At 41.9% G+C, this 14,668-nt stretch overlaps 1 protein-coding gene across 2 annotated transcripts in view; it reads left to right on the forward strand.

The window, feature by feature from the left end:
• The window catches only part of PGAP1 (post-GPI attachment to proteins inositol deacylase 1), a 215,526-nt gene that overhangs the window by 68,823 nt on the left and 132,035 nt on the right, over positions 1-14,668 (forward strand). For both annotated transcript variants that reach the window (XM_033946396.1, XM_033946397.1), the window contains exon 9: positions 14,158-14,213. In XM_033946396.1, coding sequence (XP_033802287.1) covers positions 14,158-14,213 — 56 coding nt within the window. The remainder of the gene's footprint in view (positions 1-14,157; positions 14,214-14,668) is intronic.

The following is a 14,668-nucleotide window of genomic DNA, read 5'->3' on the forward strand; positions in this document are numbered from 1 at the left end:
TGACTTCAGAGCCACCATCCCAGCTATTGCTGGTGGGAGTGGACTATGCTTTGTATGACCTGCTTCGGGTAGCAGGAAAGGTCTCTGTGTCTGCTTGCTGGATTTTGTAGATCAGACATTGGGCTGGCAACTCCGTGTCCAAAGCCACACTCAGCAGGCTTCCTTTCCGGAGCAATATGCAATTTGGCCAAGGATTGGATGATTTCACGGTTAGTGTCCAGGACTCCCATCTGAAATTTCTTCTGGACGGCAGGCCTTGGGTTGCAAAAGGGCAAGCCCATGGATCCTTTCAAAACTTGCACCATTGATATCTGTTCTCCTTTCAATCCTAATTCCAGAGATCCTTTCAGAGTCCACAGCAGAGGTTCACCATGAATAGAAAGTCCCAGGGCTCCACCTCTTATCCAGGTGGGCAACCCAAGAAATTCGAATAACGCCAGGCTTCCAGCCCCTCCATGCAAGATCAGAGGCAGGCTGCAGGATTTCCTGGAGGCTTCAGAAGCTATCACAACCAACCAATGGGTGCTTATCAAGGATGCTACAAGTTGGAGTTCACCCGTCCTCTCTTTGCCTGGTTCATGGACTCCCCAGTGGGCCAACCAGAAAAAGCTGCCCATATCCTGGCAACCTTAAACAGATTGTTCGATATTCAGGCAATCGAACATGTGCCATATGGAGACTAGGGCTTCGGCAGATACTCCATATACTTCATTGTGCCCAAGAAAGGCTTTGAGGATTGGAGGCCAATCCTGGACCTCAAGAATGTCAACACAGCTCTCAAAGTGCCTCATTTTCATATGGAGACGCTTTGGTTGGTCATTGCCTTAGTGCAGCTAGGGGAGTTCCTGGCATCTTTGGACTTGATGGAGGCATATCTACACATCCTCATCTTTGCAGATTACAGGTGCTTTCTTTGTTTTCACATCCAGAAGTAGCATTTTCAGTTCACGGCTCTACCCTTCAGTCTTGCCACAGCCCTGTGGACCTTCACCAAGATGATGGTAATGGTGGCAGCCCACCTCTCCAAAATGGGTTGGCTTGTTCACCCTTACCTGGACGGCTGGCTCATCAGAGCCTCCTTGAGGGAGGAAGTCATCATGGTGACCCTTCAGAGTCTGGGCTGGATTGTCAACTTGAAAAAGAGCCAATTGCAGCCAGTTCAGTCACTGGAGTAACTGGGTGTCCAATTTGACATGGAGAAAGGGCGAGTGTTTCTTCCAGAGGCATGCAAATAGAAGCTTTGGGGCCAAATTTCGGCTCTCCTGACACAACAGAGTCCATCGGCCTGGGTCTATCTTCAAGCTCTGGGTTCAATGGCTGCCACGATGTGCCTGCCTCCAGTAAGCAAAATCTGGCTCCAAAACTTCTGTTTGTGTGCCTCTGGAAGAAATACTCAGCCTTTCTCTGTGACTAGGGGCAGCAGAGAACAGGGAGAAGGTGGAGGTGCTGAAAAACTGTGATCAGTATCTCCTGCAACGGACTTGTGGGAGCGGATGAAAGATCCTAGCTTCTTGAAAAGAGATTATCAAGGTAAGAATCTAATCTCTTTTTAGGAAGGTGAGAACCTAATCTCTTTTCCCTGCATTTTTGGTCTTCAGGGAAGTCTCCAAAGGCTTTTTTTGGGTAGCCATCTTGGATTTTAAACATTCTTTTTTTCTAAAGCCTCCATCTGCCTCAAAACCCTTTGATTTTGCTTAAAATCGACAGGGATGGACTCCTCAGGTCTGCTTACCCCTATTTCATGCCAGGTTTATACTTGATGGCCGGCTAAGGAGTGTCCATGCCCCATGTGCAGTGGAGCACATGGGGTAGGGGCAGGAGCCTTGGGCTCAGCCTCTTTCCTCTGGGATTGGGGATCCACATGAGATATGTTCCCAGGTGAAGAGACCTTTCCAGAGCCCTCCAAAGGTGTATTGTCCAAGTGCAGATGCGTGGGAGTCATGGAGCCCAGGGGGACTAGTAGAGTATCCTTACTGGGGTTCTCAAGACCACTAGCGCAAGGCTTCACCCAGATTTTATGAGTGTCATGTGGAACACCTATTTGAACTGCTGAGGGTCCTTGAGAGCGTATAGCCTGCTTCTGGTCTGTGCATGTGAATAGTTATAAGCTCCAAATAAGATTAGTGCTGGTTCCACACGTTTTTGTATCTGTTTTTAGCAGCTGCTTGAATATTATAATGCTTATTAGTAATGTTCATTACAGAGCAGAACAGAATTGTACTGTTGGGGATTCTTCCCCATTTCCCTCCTAGTGGTTATGTCTTTCATTATAGAGCTACTTGATTGCTTTTGTACAAACATAGGAAGCAAGAGCAACTCCTTGGGAAGAGGGTGGAGTTGTAAAAATGATTGACAGTTTTCTGCAAGCAATTTGCTGGTGCGGATGCAAAACCCTATGATTCAGGACCACTAGATACATCTACAAGGAAGATTATTTTTGAGGTAAGTATCTTTCTATCTCTCACCCTCAATCTACAGATTCCAATTTTCTCCATGACCTTCACAACTACCAGAATTGTATGCCATCGATCTAATGACAAAAAGCACAATTTGCTGCATGTGTGGTGATATATTACTATAAAAGTGGAAAATCTGAATCAACTGTACCAAGCACATACTAGAATCCAAGAATTAGGAAAAACATTTTTTATCCTTACCCACTGACGTAGTAAAGGGGGGGGGGGTGATCTGCCCTGGGGGTGCTGGCACTTGTCTTTCTCTCCTCCCCCTGCCATGCATGTGCCCCTTCCCTCCTTTGTACCTCTTTAATTTTTGAGATCATAACAAGCGCTTTTCTAAAATTTCAAAGATTACCGGTACTGATTATTGATGATATTAATCTCCATAGATGATAACACTAGTAAGGATGTAATTGAATTCAGCAGTTTTCTTACTTCTCTGGGCTTTCCCTCTCTTAAGACCTCTCTAACATATGAAAAGGGGCACTCTCTTGATATCATTAATATAAAAATCACTAATGTAATTAGCTTTCTCGACCTTACTGATTATAAAACTTTAGTCGAAGATGTTAATTGAGAACAAGTTCCTTGGTCTGATCACTTTTTAGATGCTTTCCGTCTTCCTGTTTTCATGTCTCAACTTGGGGTTCAACCCTGTGCCTCAAAATCTATTACCTTCCTCAAGAAAATTGCGAGTGAAAAGTTCTGGACCCAATTTCTTAATCAGTTTGCTTTCTGCTCTAAGCCTGATGCCTCAGAAGTCAACTGGCATAATTGGGTAAACCACTCCGAGACTACTTATTGCCCTCTTGCTCCCCTATCTACTAAGACTGTTTCCTACTCCCATAAGGCCCCCTGGTATCTTCCTTATTATAGAGAACTGAAGCAGAAATGGAAAAAATCTAAATCTGTGGACAGATAGGACAGTATTAGGTTCTATAATACAGTATTAAAAAAAGTTAGGAAAAATTTTTACAGTGACAAAATTACCAGATCCAATAATCAAAGCAGTACTTTATTTAATATCTGGCGCTCCTTAACTTCTAATAATGATTCGTCCATACATCCTTCCTCTCCAGTAGTGGATGACCTAGCAAAGTTTTTTAACGAAAAGGTTGCTGCTATAAGAAACTCTTTTCCATCATTGATTTCTTATAATTCTCTGGTGCCCAGTGACACTTTCCTATCCCAGTAGACAGATCCTGGACAGTCTTCAAGTATGTATCTGAGGCTCAGGTTTCAAAACTATCATAAATTAAGATCTTGTAAATGTGTCCTCGATCTGTTTCCCTCATACCTATATGAGAAAATTCCCACTCAGGCTACCTCATCGCTTAGCAGACTTATAAATTCTGCCTTACTGTCAGGTCTATTTTCTGTAGAGATGGGCCACATTGCTCTGATCCCATTACTGAAAAAAGCTGATCTAGACCCTTCTTCACCATCTAGTTATTGACCTATAGCGAATAATCCTCTCCTGACTAAAATGTTAGTCTATCATCTGCTCAGCTTTCATCATATTCAGAGAGATTTTCCATTCTTTTACCTTGCCAGTATAGTTTCAGACCTAATTTCAGTACCGAATCTCTCTTGGTCTCATTAATCTCAAAGGTTCAGCAGCTACATTCATGTAATAAGTTTGCAATTCTATTACAATTTGATCTATCTGTGGCCTTTGACGTCATTTACCACGATATTTGATCTACCAACTTTTGTGAGATAAGTATTGATAGTTCTTAGACTGTTCTTTGTGAGATAAGTATATAGTTCTTAGACTGGTTCTCGAAATTCTTACGATCTCGCTCATATACTGTCAATATGAATGGCACCATGTCATCTTCTTGGAAGCTGTTATGCGGAGTCCCGCAAGGATCACCTCTATCCCCTATTCTTTTTAATATCTTTATGGCTACCTTAAAGCTTTTCCATTTATCCCCCTTTCAAACACTGTATACATATGCAGATGATATCTTTGTCCTCCTCGAGATAGATTTGAATCTTACTAACCTCACTGAGAATATAATAGAATGCATAATGAAACTTCAATCTTGGACCCTTGCTGTACAAATGAAACTAAATGAGTCCAAAACAAAACTACTTTGGCTTGGCCCAAAATTAGATCAGCTACCTCCGTTCATTCTACTGCCTTCTGGATCTTCACTGCAGATTGAATTCTCAAATAAGTTTTGGGTGTCATTATAGACTCAACACTTTCATTTAATGACCATCTTAATTCTCTGGTAAAAAAATGTTTTAAGTCTCCATATGTTGAGAAAAGTGAGATCCTGTTTCCACCAATATTTTGCTGTCCTTGTACAATCAATCATTCTTTCGAGGTTGTATTATTGTAATTTGGTCTGTTTAAGTCTGACCAAGAAAAGTAGTCATAGACTTCAGCAGATCCAGAATACTGCAGCTAGGTTGATCTTTGCAAAAAGCAAATTTGACCATGTTTCACCGCTCTTGTTACAACTTCACTGGCTCCCAGTAATTTCTAGGGTCTACTTTAAATGTTCCTGTTTAACTTTTAAGATCTTTCATGGCATTCTTCCCTCTTTAATTCCTCTATCTTGGAATTCTGCAAGACCAGATATTACCAAATCTATCCAAAAGCTCAAATTATCTTTCCTCTCGCTAAAAGGTGTTATCTACATTGGAAAATTAGGGAAATCTCTTTACTTCAAAACTACTGAGCTTTGGAATAATTTTCCTGTCTAGCTGCGCAATCTGGGCTCTTTCCAGTTATTTTGAAAACACCTGAAAACTTGGCTGTTTTCAAAAATGTAAATTTCGCTTCTCTCTATTACCAATCCTTATTCTTTCCTTTTAATTTTTTTTGTAAACCGTGTTGAACTCTATCTTTATAGAGAAGATGCAGTATATAAGCTTAAGATTTAGTTTAGTTTAATTTTCCCGGTGCGAGCAATATCGCAAACTTGCTGCCCGCATCGGTGTCTGCCGTTGCCTAGGAATTAAGGTCAGAGGGATGCTCGCACCAGAAAAATAAAGAGGTATAGGGGAAGGGGGGGGCACATGCGGGGGGAGGCAGAGAAGAGGGGGGTACCACTCACCCTTGCTATGCTACTGTCCTCACTGACACACTTTTGGAGGCGAGCTGCTAAAATTTTGGTATAGATTTTATAGTCGGTTGTGAGTAAAGAGATGGGTCGATATTAACTATAGTGTTGGGGATTCTTGCCAGGTTTGGGTATTAGGGTGACAGCAGCTAATCTCCACGAATAAGGGAGAACTATGATCTCATCAAAATCATTATAGACCATCAACAAGAGATGGGCCAGAAAGGTAACAAAGCTTTTATAAAATCTGTTACCAAAGCCAGCCAATCCAGGTGCATTAGAATTAGGCAAATTCTTTATTGCCGAGAGTACCTCTTCTAATGTGATAGGTTGTGAAAGTGTCTTACATTAGACAAAAAAATCATCAATCAGAGTATCTGAGGGTGCTATTTCCAGAATTGCTTGTATATAACCTGAGTATCAAAAGATAGTTTCCCCCCCCTTCATCTATAATCCCAGCAATATAATTTTGTTCTCTGCGTTTACGAAGCTTATGGGCCAGTAACTGGCTAGCCTTATTAAACTCAAAATAATTTTGTTTTAGTCTATTTAAATTGTCTGCTATATTCCGTAACTGTAGTTCAAGCATTTGGTGTTTTACCTCTTTCAGTTTAGTCCTAGGCAAGGTTTTATCACCCGCGTTTCATAACTCATGTTCCACATTCACTATTTGTACTCTAAGATGTGACTACTGTTCTCTCCTATTTTTCGTCAAGTGGGCCTGTAAGGAGATAATATTCCCTCACATAACTGCTTTTAAAGATTCCCAGAGGGTAGCTGGCACTAGGCCTGGGGTATCATTAAGGTCTAGTAAATCTCTCAACTGAGATTCCAGGAGCGTGATATTATCCTGATCCATTAATAGGGAGTCATGTAATTGCCAATAACGCCTACCCATTTTTGGTGGGACTAGCTGCAAGGGTCATAGTAACTGGGGCATGATCAGACCAGGTTGCCTGATGAATAGAGATCTCAGAAAGCGATCCCAACTGGGACAGCCCACTAAACCACATATCAATACGCGAAAAAGAGGAATGTCCCGGGTTACTAATCTACCATAAGTTGAATAGGCTCCATTGGTTAAGGAAACCCAGAAATTGGGCCCTGTCCTGTTGTGCATTTAAACCATCCATGTAGAGTTGTCAAATGAGAGGCACTGAGTTAAATTAAAATTAAAGCAAAAAAAAAAAAATAACTCCTCTACCAACCCATCAACCCTTCAAAGAGCCCACAAGAGAGCACAGCTGCAGACCCAGCCCAGTAGGGCAGAAAGGAAGGGAGCTGTCGGTGCTTGGACCCATACTCTTCAACATCTTTATAAACAATCTGGAAATAGGTACAACGAGCGAGGTGATTAAATTTGCAGACGATACAAAGTTATTCAGAGTAGTGAAGATGCAGGGGGACTGCGAAGATCTGCAACGTGATATAATCAGGCTCGAGGAATGGGCATCGACATGGCAGATGAGGTTCAATGTGGATAAGTGTAAAGTGATGCATGTTGGTAACAAATATCTCAGGCATGAATACAGGATGTCCGGGGCAGTACTTGGAGAGACCTCCCAGGAAAGGGACCTGGGAGTTCTGATGCCGTCTGCACAATGTGCGGCAGCGGCAAAAAGGGCAAACAGAATGCTAGGAATGATAAAGAATGGGATCACGAACAGATCGGAGAAGGTTATCATGCCGTTGTACCAGGCCATGGTGCGCCCTCACCTGGAGTACTGTGTACAGCACTGGTCGCCGTACTACTCGAGAGGGTCCAGAGAAGAGCACCAAGATGGTTAAGTGGAGGAGCTGCCGTACAATGATAGATTGGAGAAACTGGGCCTCTTCTCTCTCGAACAGAGGAGATTGAGAGGGGACATGATCGAAACATTCAAGGTACTTAAGGGGATAGACTTAGTAGATAAGGACAGGTTGTTCACCCTCTCCAAGGTAGGGAGAATGAGAGGGCACTCTCTAAAGTTGAAAGGGGATAGATTCCGGATGAACGTAAGGAAGTTCTTCTTTACCCAGAGAGTGGTGGAAAACTGGAACGCTCTTCCAGAATCTGTCGTGGGGGAGAACACCTTCCAGGGATTCAAGACAGGGTTGGACAGGATCCTGCTTAACTAGAAGTGCGCTGGTAGGGCTAGTCTCAGTTAGGGTACTGGTCTTTGACCTGGGGGATGCCGCATGTGCGGACTGCTGGGCATGATGGATCACTGGTCTGACCCAGCAGCGGCAATTCTTATGTTCTTATGTTCTCCCCTCTCCATAACCTCCAACATAGTTCTAAACCTTTCAGGAGTCTATACCCCGCGTCCTGCTCACAGGCAGAGACAGAACTACCTCCTCACACAACAACAAAATGACACCCTGCACAACAAAACTAATGCAAGTCCTCTTACTACTCTTCCTGATTTTAACAAATTGGAAAACAACAGGGTACTATATATTCCCTATCCCAGTTTTGATAGAAACCTACAGATATCTTCAACCATCCAGAAAACTCCACTCACCTAGAAATCTGATAGACTGCTCATCGTTCACCCATAAAAGCATCCCTCCCAGTTGGGAAAAAGACCACCTCCTAAGCCAAGGACAACAGCCCACAACCGAGAAACCTCCTCCACCCAAAATACACTTCCATTCCCCATACAAGATACACCTCAATAGCTTGTGTATATATGAACATTAGATCGATAGGCCCAAAAGCAGACCTAATAAAGGACTGGATAGTTAAAGAACAGCTAGGCTGCCTATTTCTAGCCGAAACCTGGCTTACCTCCGATTCAGACCCCTGCATAACAGAATCCTGCCCCAAGGGATACAAATTAGAGATGGTCTGCAGAGAAAAAAAGCGAGGGGGAGGTTTGGCCATCCTAGTCAAAAACAACCTCAACATAATAGTTCTAGACAAATACTCTACTCCCCACTTGGATCTTCTAGCCTGCCAACTATCTGACGACACAATCAAAGGTACCTTGAGCTGCATTCTCTGCTACATAACACCAGGAAAATGGATCACCAAAAAACAAGTACTCGAAGACTCCATCTTCCAGAACTCCCTAACGTCAACACATAACCTGCTCCTTGGAGACATAAACCTCCACCTAGAAGACCGTACCTCCAAACAAGTTGAAAATATACTATCCTACCTCAAAGCACTAGCCTACCAGATTCTTAACCCCCAACCCACACATGACAAAGGCCACCAACTAGATATCGCTGCATACATGACCCAACACCCTCACACACCTGAAATCCACATCACAAACGGAGCCTGGCACCCTTTCCTCTGGTCAGACCATTATAAATACACCTTCAACATCAACTGGGCTCAATGCAATAACAAACATCAACCCCACAAAACCCCCTTCAAAACCCGCCAAAAAAATCGAACCCATCACATTCTGGGACAAAGCAGACCTCGCAATCGATACCATAGACACCAAAGAATTCATGTCCCAATGGCGAACCTTAAGTGAAACAATCCTGAATGAGCTAGCGCCAGTAAAATCAAAATACAGAATCTGCAGACTGTCTGACAAATGGTTCGACACTGAACTTCTCCAACTCAAAAAGCATTACAGACAACTAGAAAGAGACTGGAGAAAAAAGAACCAAGAACACACTAAAATAGCATGGAGAAGCCTAATAAAACAATATAAGGTCAAACTCAAGGAAAAACGAAAAGCTTACTACTCCAAATTGGTCGGCATGGAGGCCCTAGACACAAAAAAACTATTCAAACTAGTAAAAAACCTTACAGATACCAAACCTTTCCTAGCCACACAAGGAAACCATCCACCAACTGCAACCCAACTTGCAGACCACTTCAAAACCAAGATTACTAAGATCAGGACCTCCTTCATCAACATATGCACCAATCTCGACGAGATAATAACAAACCCTACAATAGGAGAAGCCATAGCAGCTGACAGAAACTGGACCGACTTCCCAGTAGTACATTGGTCTGACATGAACAGACTCTACAAAAAATACAGTCAAGCATCATGCAACCTGAAAAACTGTCCCACATATCTGATAACAAATGCCTCCCCCAAATTTAGAGCTAGCCTCATGCAATGGATACAAACCACGCTCACGGAAGGTCTGTTCCCACAGGATCTAGGAAAGATCATAATCACGCCCAATTGTTAAAGATCATAAAGGCCCGATAGATATCCCCTCCAACTACATACCCATCGCTTCAATACCAATCTATGTTGAACTAATAGAAGGACTAGTTGCTCAATACCTCACTAACTGGAAGATCACAACCTACTTCATCCCTCACAATCAGGGTTCAGATCCAACCATAGCACAGAGTCACTACTAGCAACCCTACTAGACACAGCCTGACAGCACCTAACCAAAAGCATAAGGATGCTGCTAATTCAACTTGATCTCTCTGCTGCATTTGACCTGGTTGACCACTCCATACTACTACAGATACTTGAAGCCATAGGGATCTCAGGCAGGATATACAACTGGTTCCATGGATTTCTTAAATCAAGAACTTACAGAGTAAAATCAAACAATCTTAAATCAGAACTATGGTCTAACCCCTGTGGAGTTCCACAAGGGTCACCACTGTCGCTTACACTCTTCAACCTCTTTATGTCCTCCCTTGGGACCACTCTAGATAACCTAAATGTAACATCTTTCAGCTACACAGATGACATCCCCATACTCCTCCCCTTTGATTCTTCAGATCCCACCTCAACAGAAAAACTGAAAAAAACACTAGAAGCAGTGGATGATAGACCACAAACTGAAACTAAACTCAGACAAAACAAAATTTCTTTTGCTCGAAAAGGCCAAAACCCCTTCCATTTCAGAATTAGAAATTAATGCCACCAAATACCCTAAACATGTCCGATCTTAAACTCCTAGGAGTGATGATAGATAGATGCTGCACAATGCAGATACAAATTAACAAGACTATCCAGAAAGCATTTTTAACCATGAGAAATCTACGAAAAATAAGAAAATTCTTCGACATAGAGCAATATACCGGCCCTGTGGACCAGCAAGAAATTTCTGCGGACCGGCACCAGTCTGCGGACTGGTCATTGAAGAACACTGAGCTAAAGTATTCTAAATTCACTCATGAATCACTCTCTGGGGCAGGTAGCACATACCCCAGAAGCAACTTGAAACGTCCAGAGTATTACAGTCACTGTAAATTAAATCAGTGTTGTATACCAAACTGTAGCACTATAAAGTACTTTGGAATAATCAACCATGTCCTGATTGTGTTGCTGCTCCCATTGAAGCTGCGGAGGCATGTCTAGTAAGACGGTCCTTTCCCTTAGTGGATTGCTGCCACTAGAGTGTGGTGTAAGAAGGCCTCTTGATGATTGTTGGGTTATAGTTGCCTCAAATCCTTTAATAAGAGGATTTGGTATATCCGGGAAAAGGTATTCGGTTCTTGCATTGAGCACTGTATATAATTTTCCCTCCAAATAGAAGCTGAGTGCAAATGGATACTGCTATTTATATTTTATTCTTTCATCTGCCAAATAGCAGGTGTAGGGTTGCAATTCTTGCAGTCCCCCAAAGTGTGGTTGTGGCTAAATCCTGGTATATTTCAATGGAATAAGTATCCCAAGTAAATGGTGCCTTAGAGCATGCCAACGAGAGAATAGATTCCTTTAATTTATAATCCACAAAGTTCGCCACTATGTCACGGGTGGTGGCTTACAATATAATTATAAAAAATGGGCAGTGTATGAAAACTTAACATGAATCTGCGGGGAATAAAGGGAAGAATTACATTAAGGGATAGTAAAGATTAAAAAAACAGACATTGGGAAACGCATAAGGAGAGGGAAGGTCTTAAAGAGTAGTCCAACTAGCCAAGTTCAACTTGCAACTTTGTAAAAATAGCACTTTTTAGGCATCTGAAAACAGAAAAGTTTTCAGATCTTTTTTAAAGAGATTGAGAGGTCTGAAGTTTAAGTTCCATAATTCTGGTCGTTGAACAGAAAAAATTGAACTATGCATGGTGTCTAAAAAAATTTCTCTAAATATAGGGCCCCCAAAACGATTTTGGTTATTAGATCTTAAAGTTCTGAAGAGAACATATTGAGTTAAATATCTATTAAGATAAGAGGGAGCGTCTGCAGCATGAATTTTAAAAACTAATAAAAGTGTTTTTATAAATAATACAATAAGACAGTGTTTCTAAACATAGTGGCTGTGGCTCGAGGCAACCGTAAGTGCACGGATGTCACTATGATGACATCACATGCATGCATGATATCATCATGTCAACATCTGTGCATGCATGAAGGCCCTCCAAATGGGCTCTGAGTCGCCAGTAGGAGGTGCCAGCAGGGAAGAAGCACGGAGAGGAGAGGCACCAGAGTCAGATGATTACCTATAGGACATGCCTCTCGCCAGCGCCTCTCCTCCTCCCCAGTGTGTCGCAGCACATCTGAAATCTCAGGAGGCACACAGTTTGAGATACACTGCGATAAAAGATGGGTAACCAGTGTGCTGATTTTAAGAGGTATAACATGATCAAATTTCCTATGGCCTATAATCAACTTAATAGCCGTATTTTTAACTAACTGTAATTTATGCTCTTTTTTTCTGGATACCTTTGTATAATGAATTACAATAGTCTAGTTGCATAAGATTTTTGTAAGACATAGAGAGATGGGTGCTGGAGGAGGCTAAGTGGGGATCTTGCATGCTCTTCTATCAAGGTAGAGAGTACAAAGGAGGAAGACAAGATGGTCTTAGAAAAGGGAAAATCTTGCAAGTGGTGACGCATTATAGCTGGTATCTGGGATGTATTCTTAGCAGTATAGACAAAATAACTGGGCAGACTGAATGAATTAGATATGTTTTTCCTATGCACATTTACCTTGTCAATATGTTTTTAACATTCAATAACAATTGTGATTGCCAGCAAAGCCTTTGACATGGTTCTGCATAGACAACTAATAAATAAACTGAGTGTCTTCGGTGTGGGCCCTAAAGTGACTGACTGGGTTTGGAACTGGTTGAGTGGAAGGCAACAGAGGATAGTGAAGTGGTAAATGGAGCTCACTCTGAGGAAAAGAATATTAACATGTAGTGTGCTCCAAGGTTTGGTTCTTGGGCCAGGTCTTAACATTTTTGTAAGTGATATTGCTGAAGGGCTGTCTGGTAAGGTTTGCCTCTTTGTGGATAATACCAAAATCCGCAATAGGGTGAACACGAGGAAGGACCTTATGAAGCTTGAGGAATGACCTGGAATGTAGCAGCTAAGACTTTATGCTAAAAAATGCAAGGTCATGCATTTGGACTGCAAAAACCTGAGGAAAAAATATAGTTTAGGAGGTGAAGAATTTGTGTGCCCAAAAGAGGAGTGGGATTTGGGCATGATTATATGTGATAGACTTAAGGTGGCCAAATAGGCAGAAAATGCAATGGCAAAAGCTGGAAGGATGCTTGGGTACATATGGAGAGGAATTGCCAGGAAGACCTCATGTGGGATATTTTGTATTGCTTAAAAACGATATACATAGGATGTAGTTAGTCCAGAGGCTGGCTACTAAAATGATCAGTGGTCTTCATCATAAAGCATGTGGGGGCAGACTAAAAGAACTCATTATGTCTACTTTGGGAGATATGATAGAGATGTTTAAATACCTCTTATTGCCTAAAAGTACATGAGATGAGTCTCTTTCAATTAAAAGAAAGCTCTGGAATGAGGGATCATAGGATGAAGGTGAAAGGGGACGTCCTAAGGAATTACTACTTTATGGAAAGGGTGGTGATTTCATGGAATGTCCTCTTAGTGGAGGTGATAGAGATGAAAACTGTATCTAAATTTAAGAAAACTTGTGACAAGTATATTGGATCTCGAAGGGAGAGCTGATGGTATGGATGGACAGACTAGTTAGGTCATATGGTCCTTATCTGCCTTAATTTTTTTGTTTCTGTGTTGTCTTAAAAAAAGAAAAAAAAAGCTTGCCAGCTGCTGGCTTTCAAAATGAAGTGCTTCATAGTTATTTTAATGTTCAACCTTAAAAGTATTTTTCTTGAATTGCAATTAATTTTATGGGTACATTTTTTTTCACATTTCCTAATAGGTGGGGTGTAAAGTACTAATGTAATAGGTTAGCCCGACCCCTGTCCTTTCTGCAGATATGCTGCACACACCATAGTACTTCAGGAAAGATTTAGGACTCATTTTACTAAGGTGTGCTAGCGTTTTTAGCGCACGCTAACCACACGCTAAACAAAAAATACTAACGCAAGCTCTATGGAGGCGTTAGCGTATAGTGCGTGCAGTATTGTAGCGCACGCTAAAACCACTAGCGCACTTTAGTAAAAGGAGCCCTTAGTTATTTTAAGTCAAGACTTAAAAGCATGAAGGAGCTTAGTGTTTAGGACAGTAGACTGACAACCAAGGAAGCTAAAATTAAAATCTTGTTTTTCCCATTAACCCTCCTTGTGAACTTTGGGCAAGTCAGCTTGCCCGCTGCTGGCTCAGATACAGCTTAGATTGTAAGGTCCCTTGGGCATGGAAATAATTACAGTACCTGAATTGCAATTCTCATGGATCCTGGATTTAGAGAAGGTGTGTCAATTAAATCAAAATCCAACATGAAACATTATTACTACACTTTTAGGGTCATCTATTTGGATTCCAGTGCAGACATCGAAGTGGACGTACACTGTTAATAAGGTAAATATTGCAGTTTGTTTTTGTAGAGAAACAAGTTCAACATCTAGCATGTGATTTAATTTGGACTAGCGTGATGAACAGTTGTGATGTGAGGTTATACAAGTATCTCACAAACTTTATTGAGCCACAGCAAAGGCCCTTAGAAGGAGAGGCACTGGCACTGGCTGATTGCCTATAGGATGTGCCTCTTGCCAGTCAGCCAGCACCAGCACCTCTCCTGCCTCTCAGGAGGCACACAGTGTGTGATACAAAGGGTTATACAAATGATTTCCTTCACCAAGCAAGATTGTCAGGTGCAGAAATGGATGATATCATCACACGTTGCTGGGACAGGACAGCTTTCCCTGAGCTCAGATTTTTATACTGAAGCATATACTTTTATACTGAGCATGCCTGGCCCTTCCCACATGCAAGTCTCCTCAGCTCCTGAGTTTTGTTTTTTTCTACTCTGAAAA

The sequence above is a fragment of the Geotrypetes seraphini genome, chromosome 5, assembly GCF_902459505.1.
Source record: "Geotrypetes seraphini chromosome 5, aGeoSer1.1, whole genome shotgun sequence".
Lineage (NCBI taxonomy): Eukaryota > Metazoa > Chordata > Amphibia > Gymnophiona > Dermophiidae > Geotrypetes > Geotrypetes seraphini.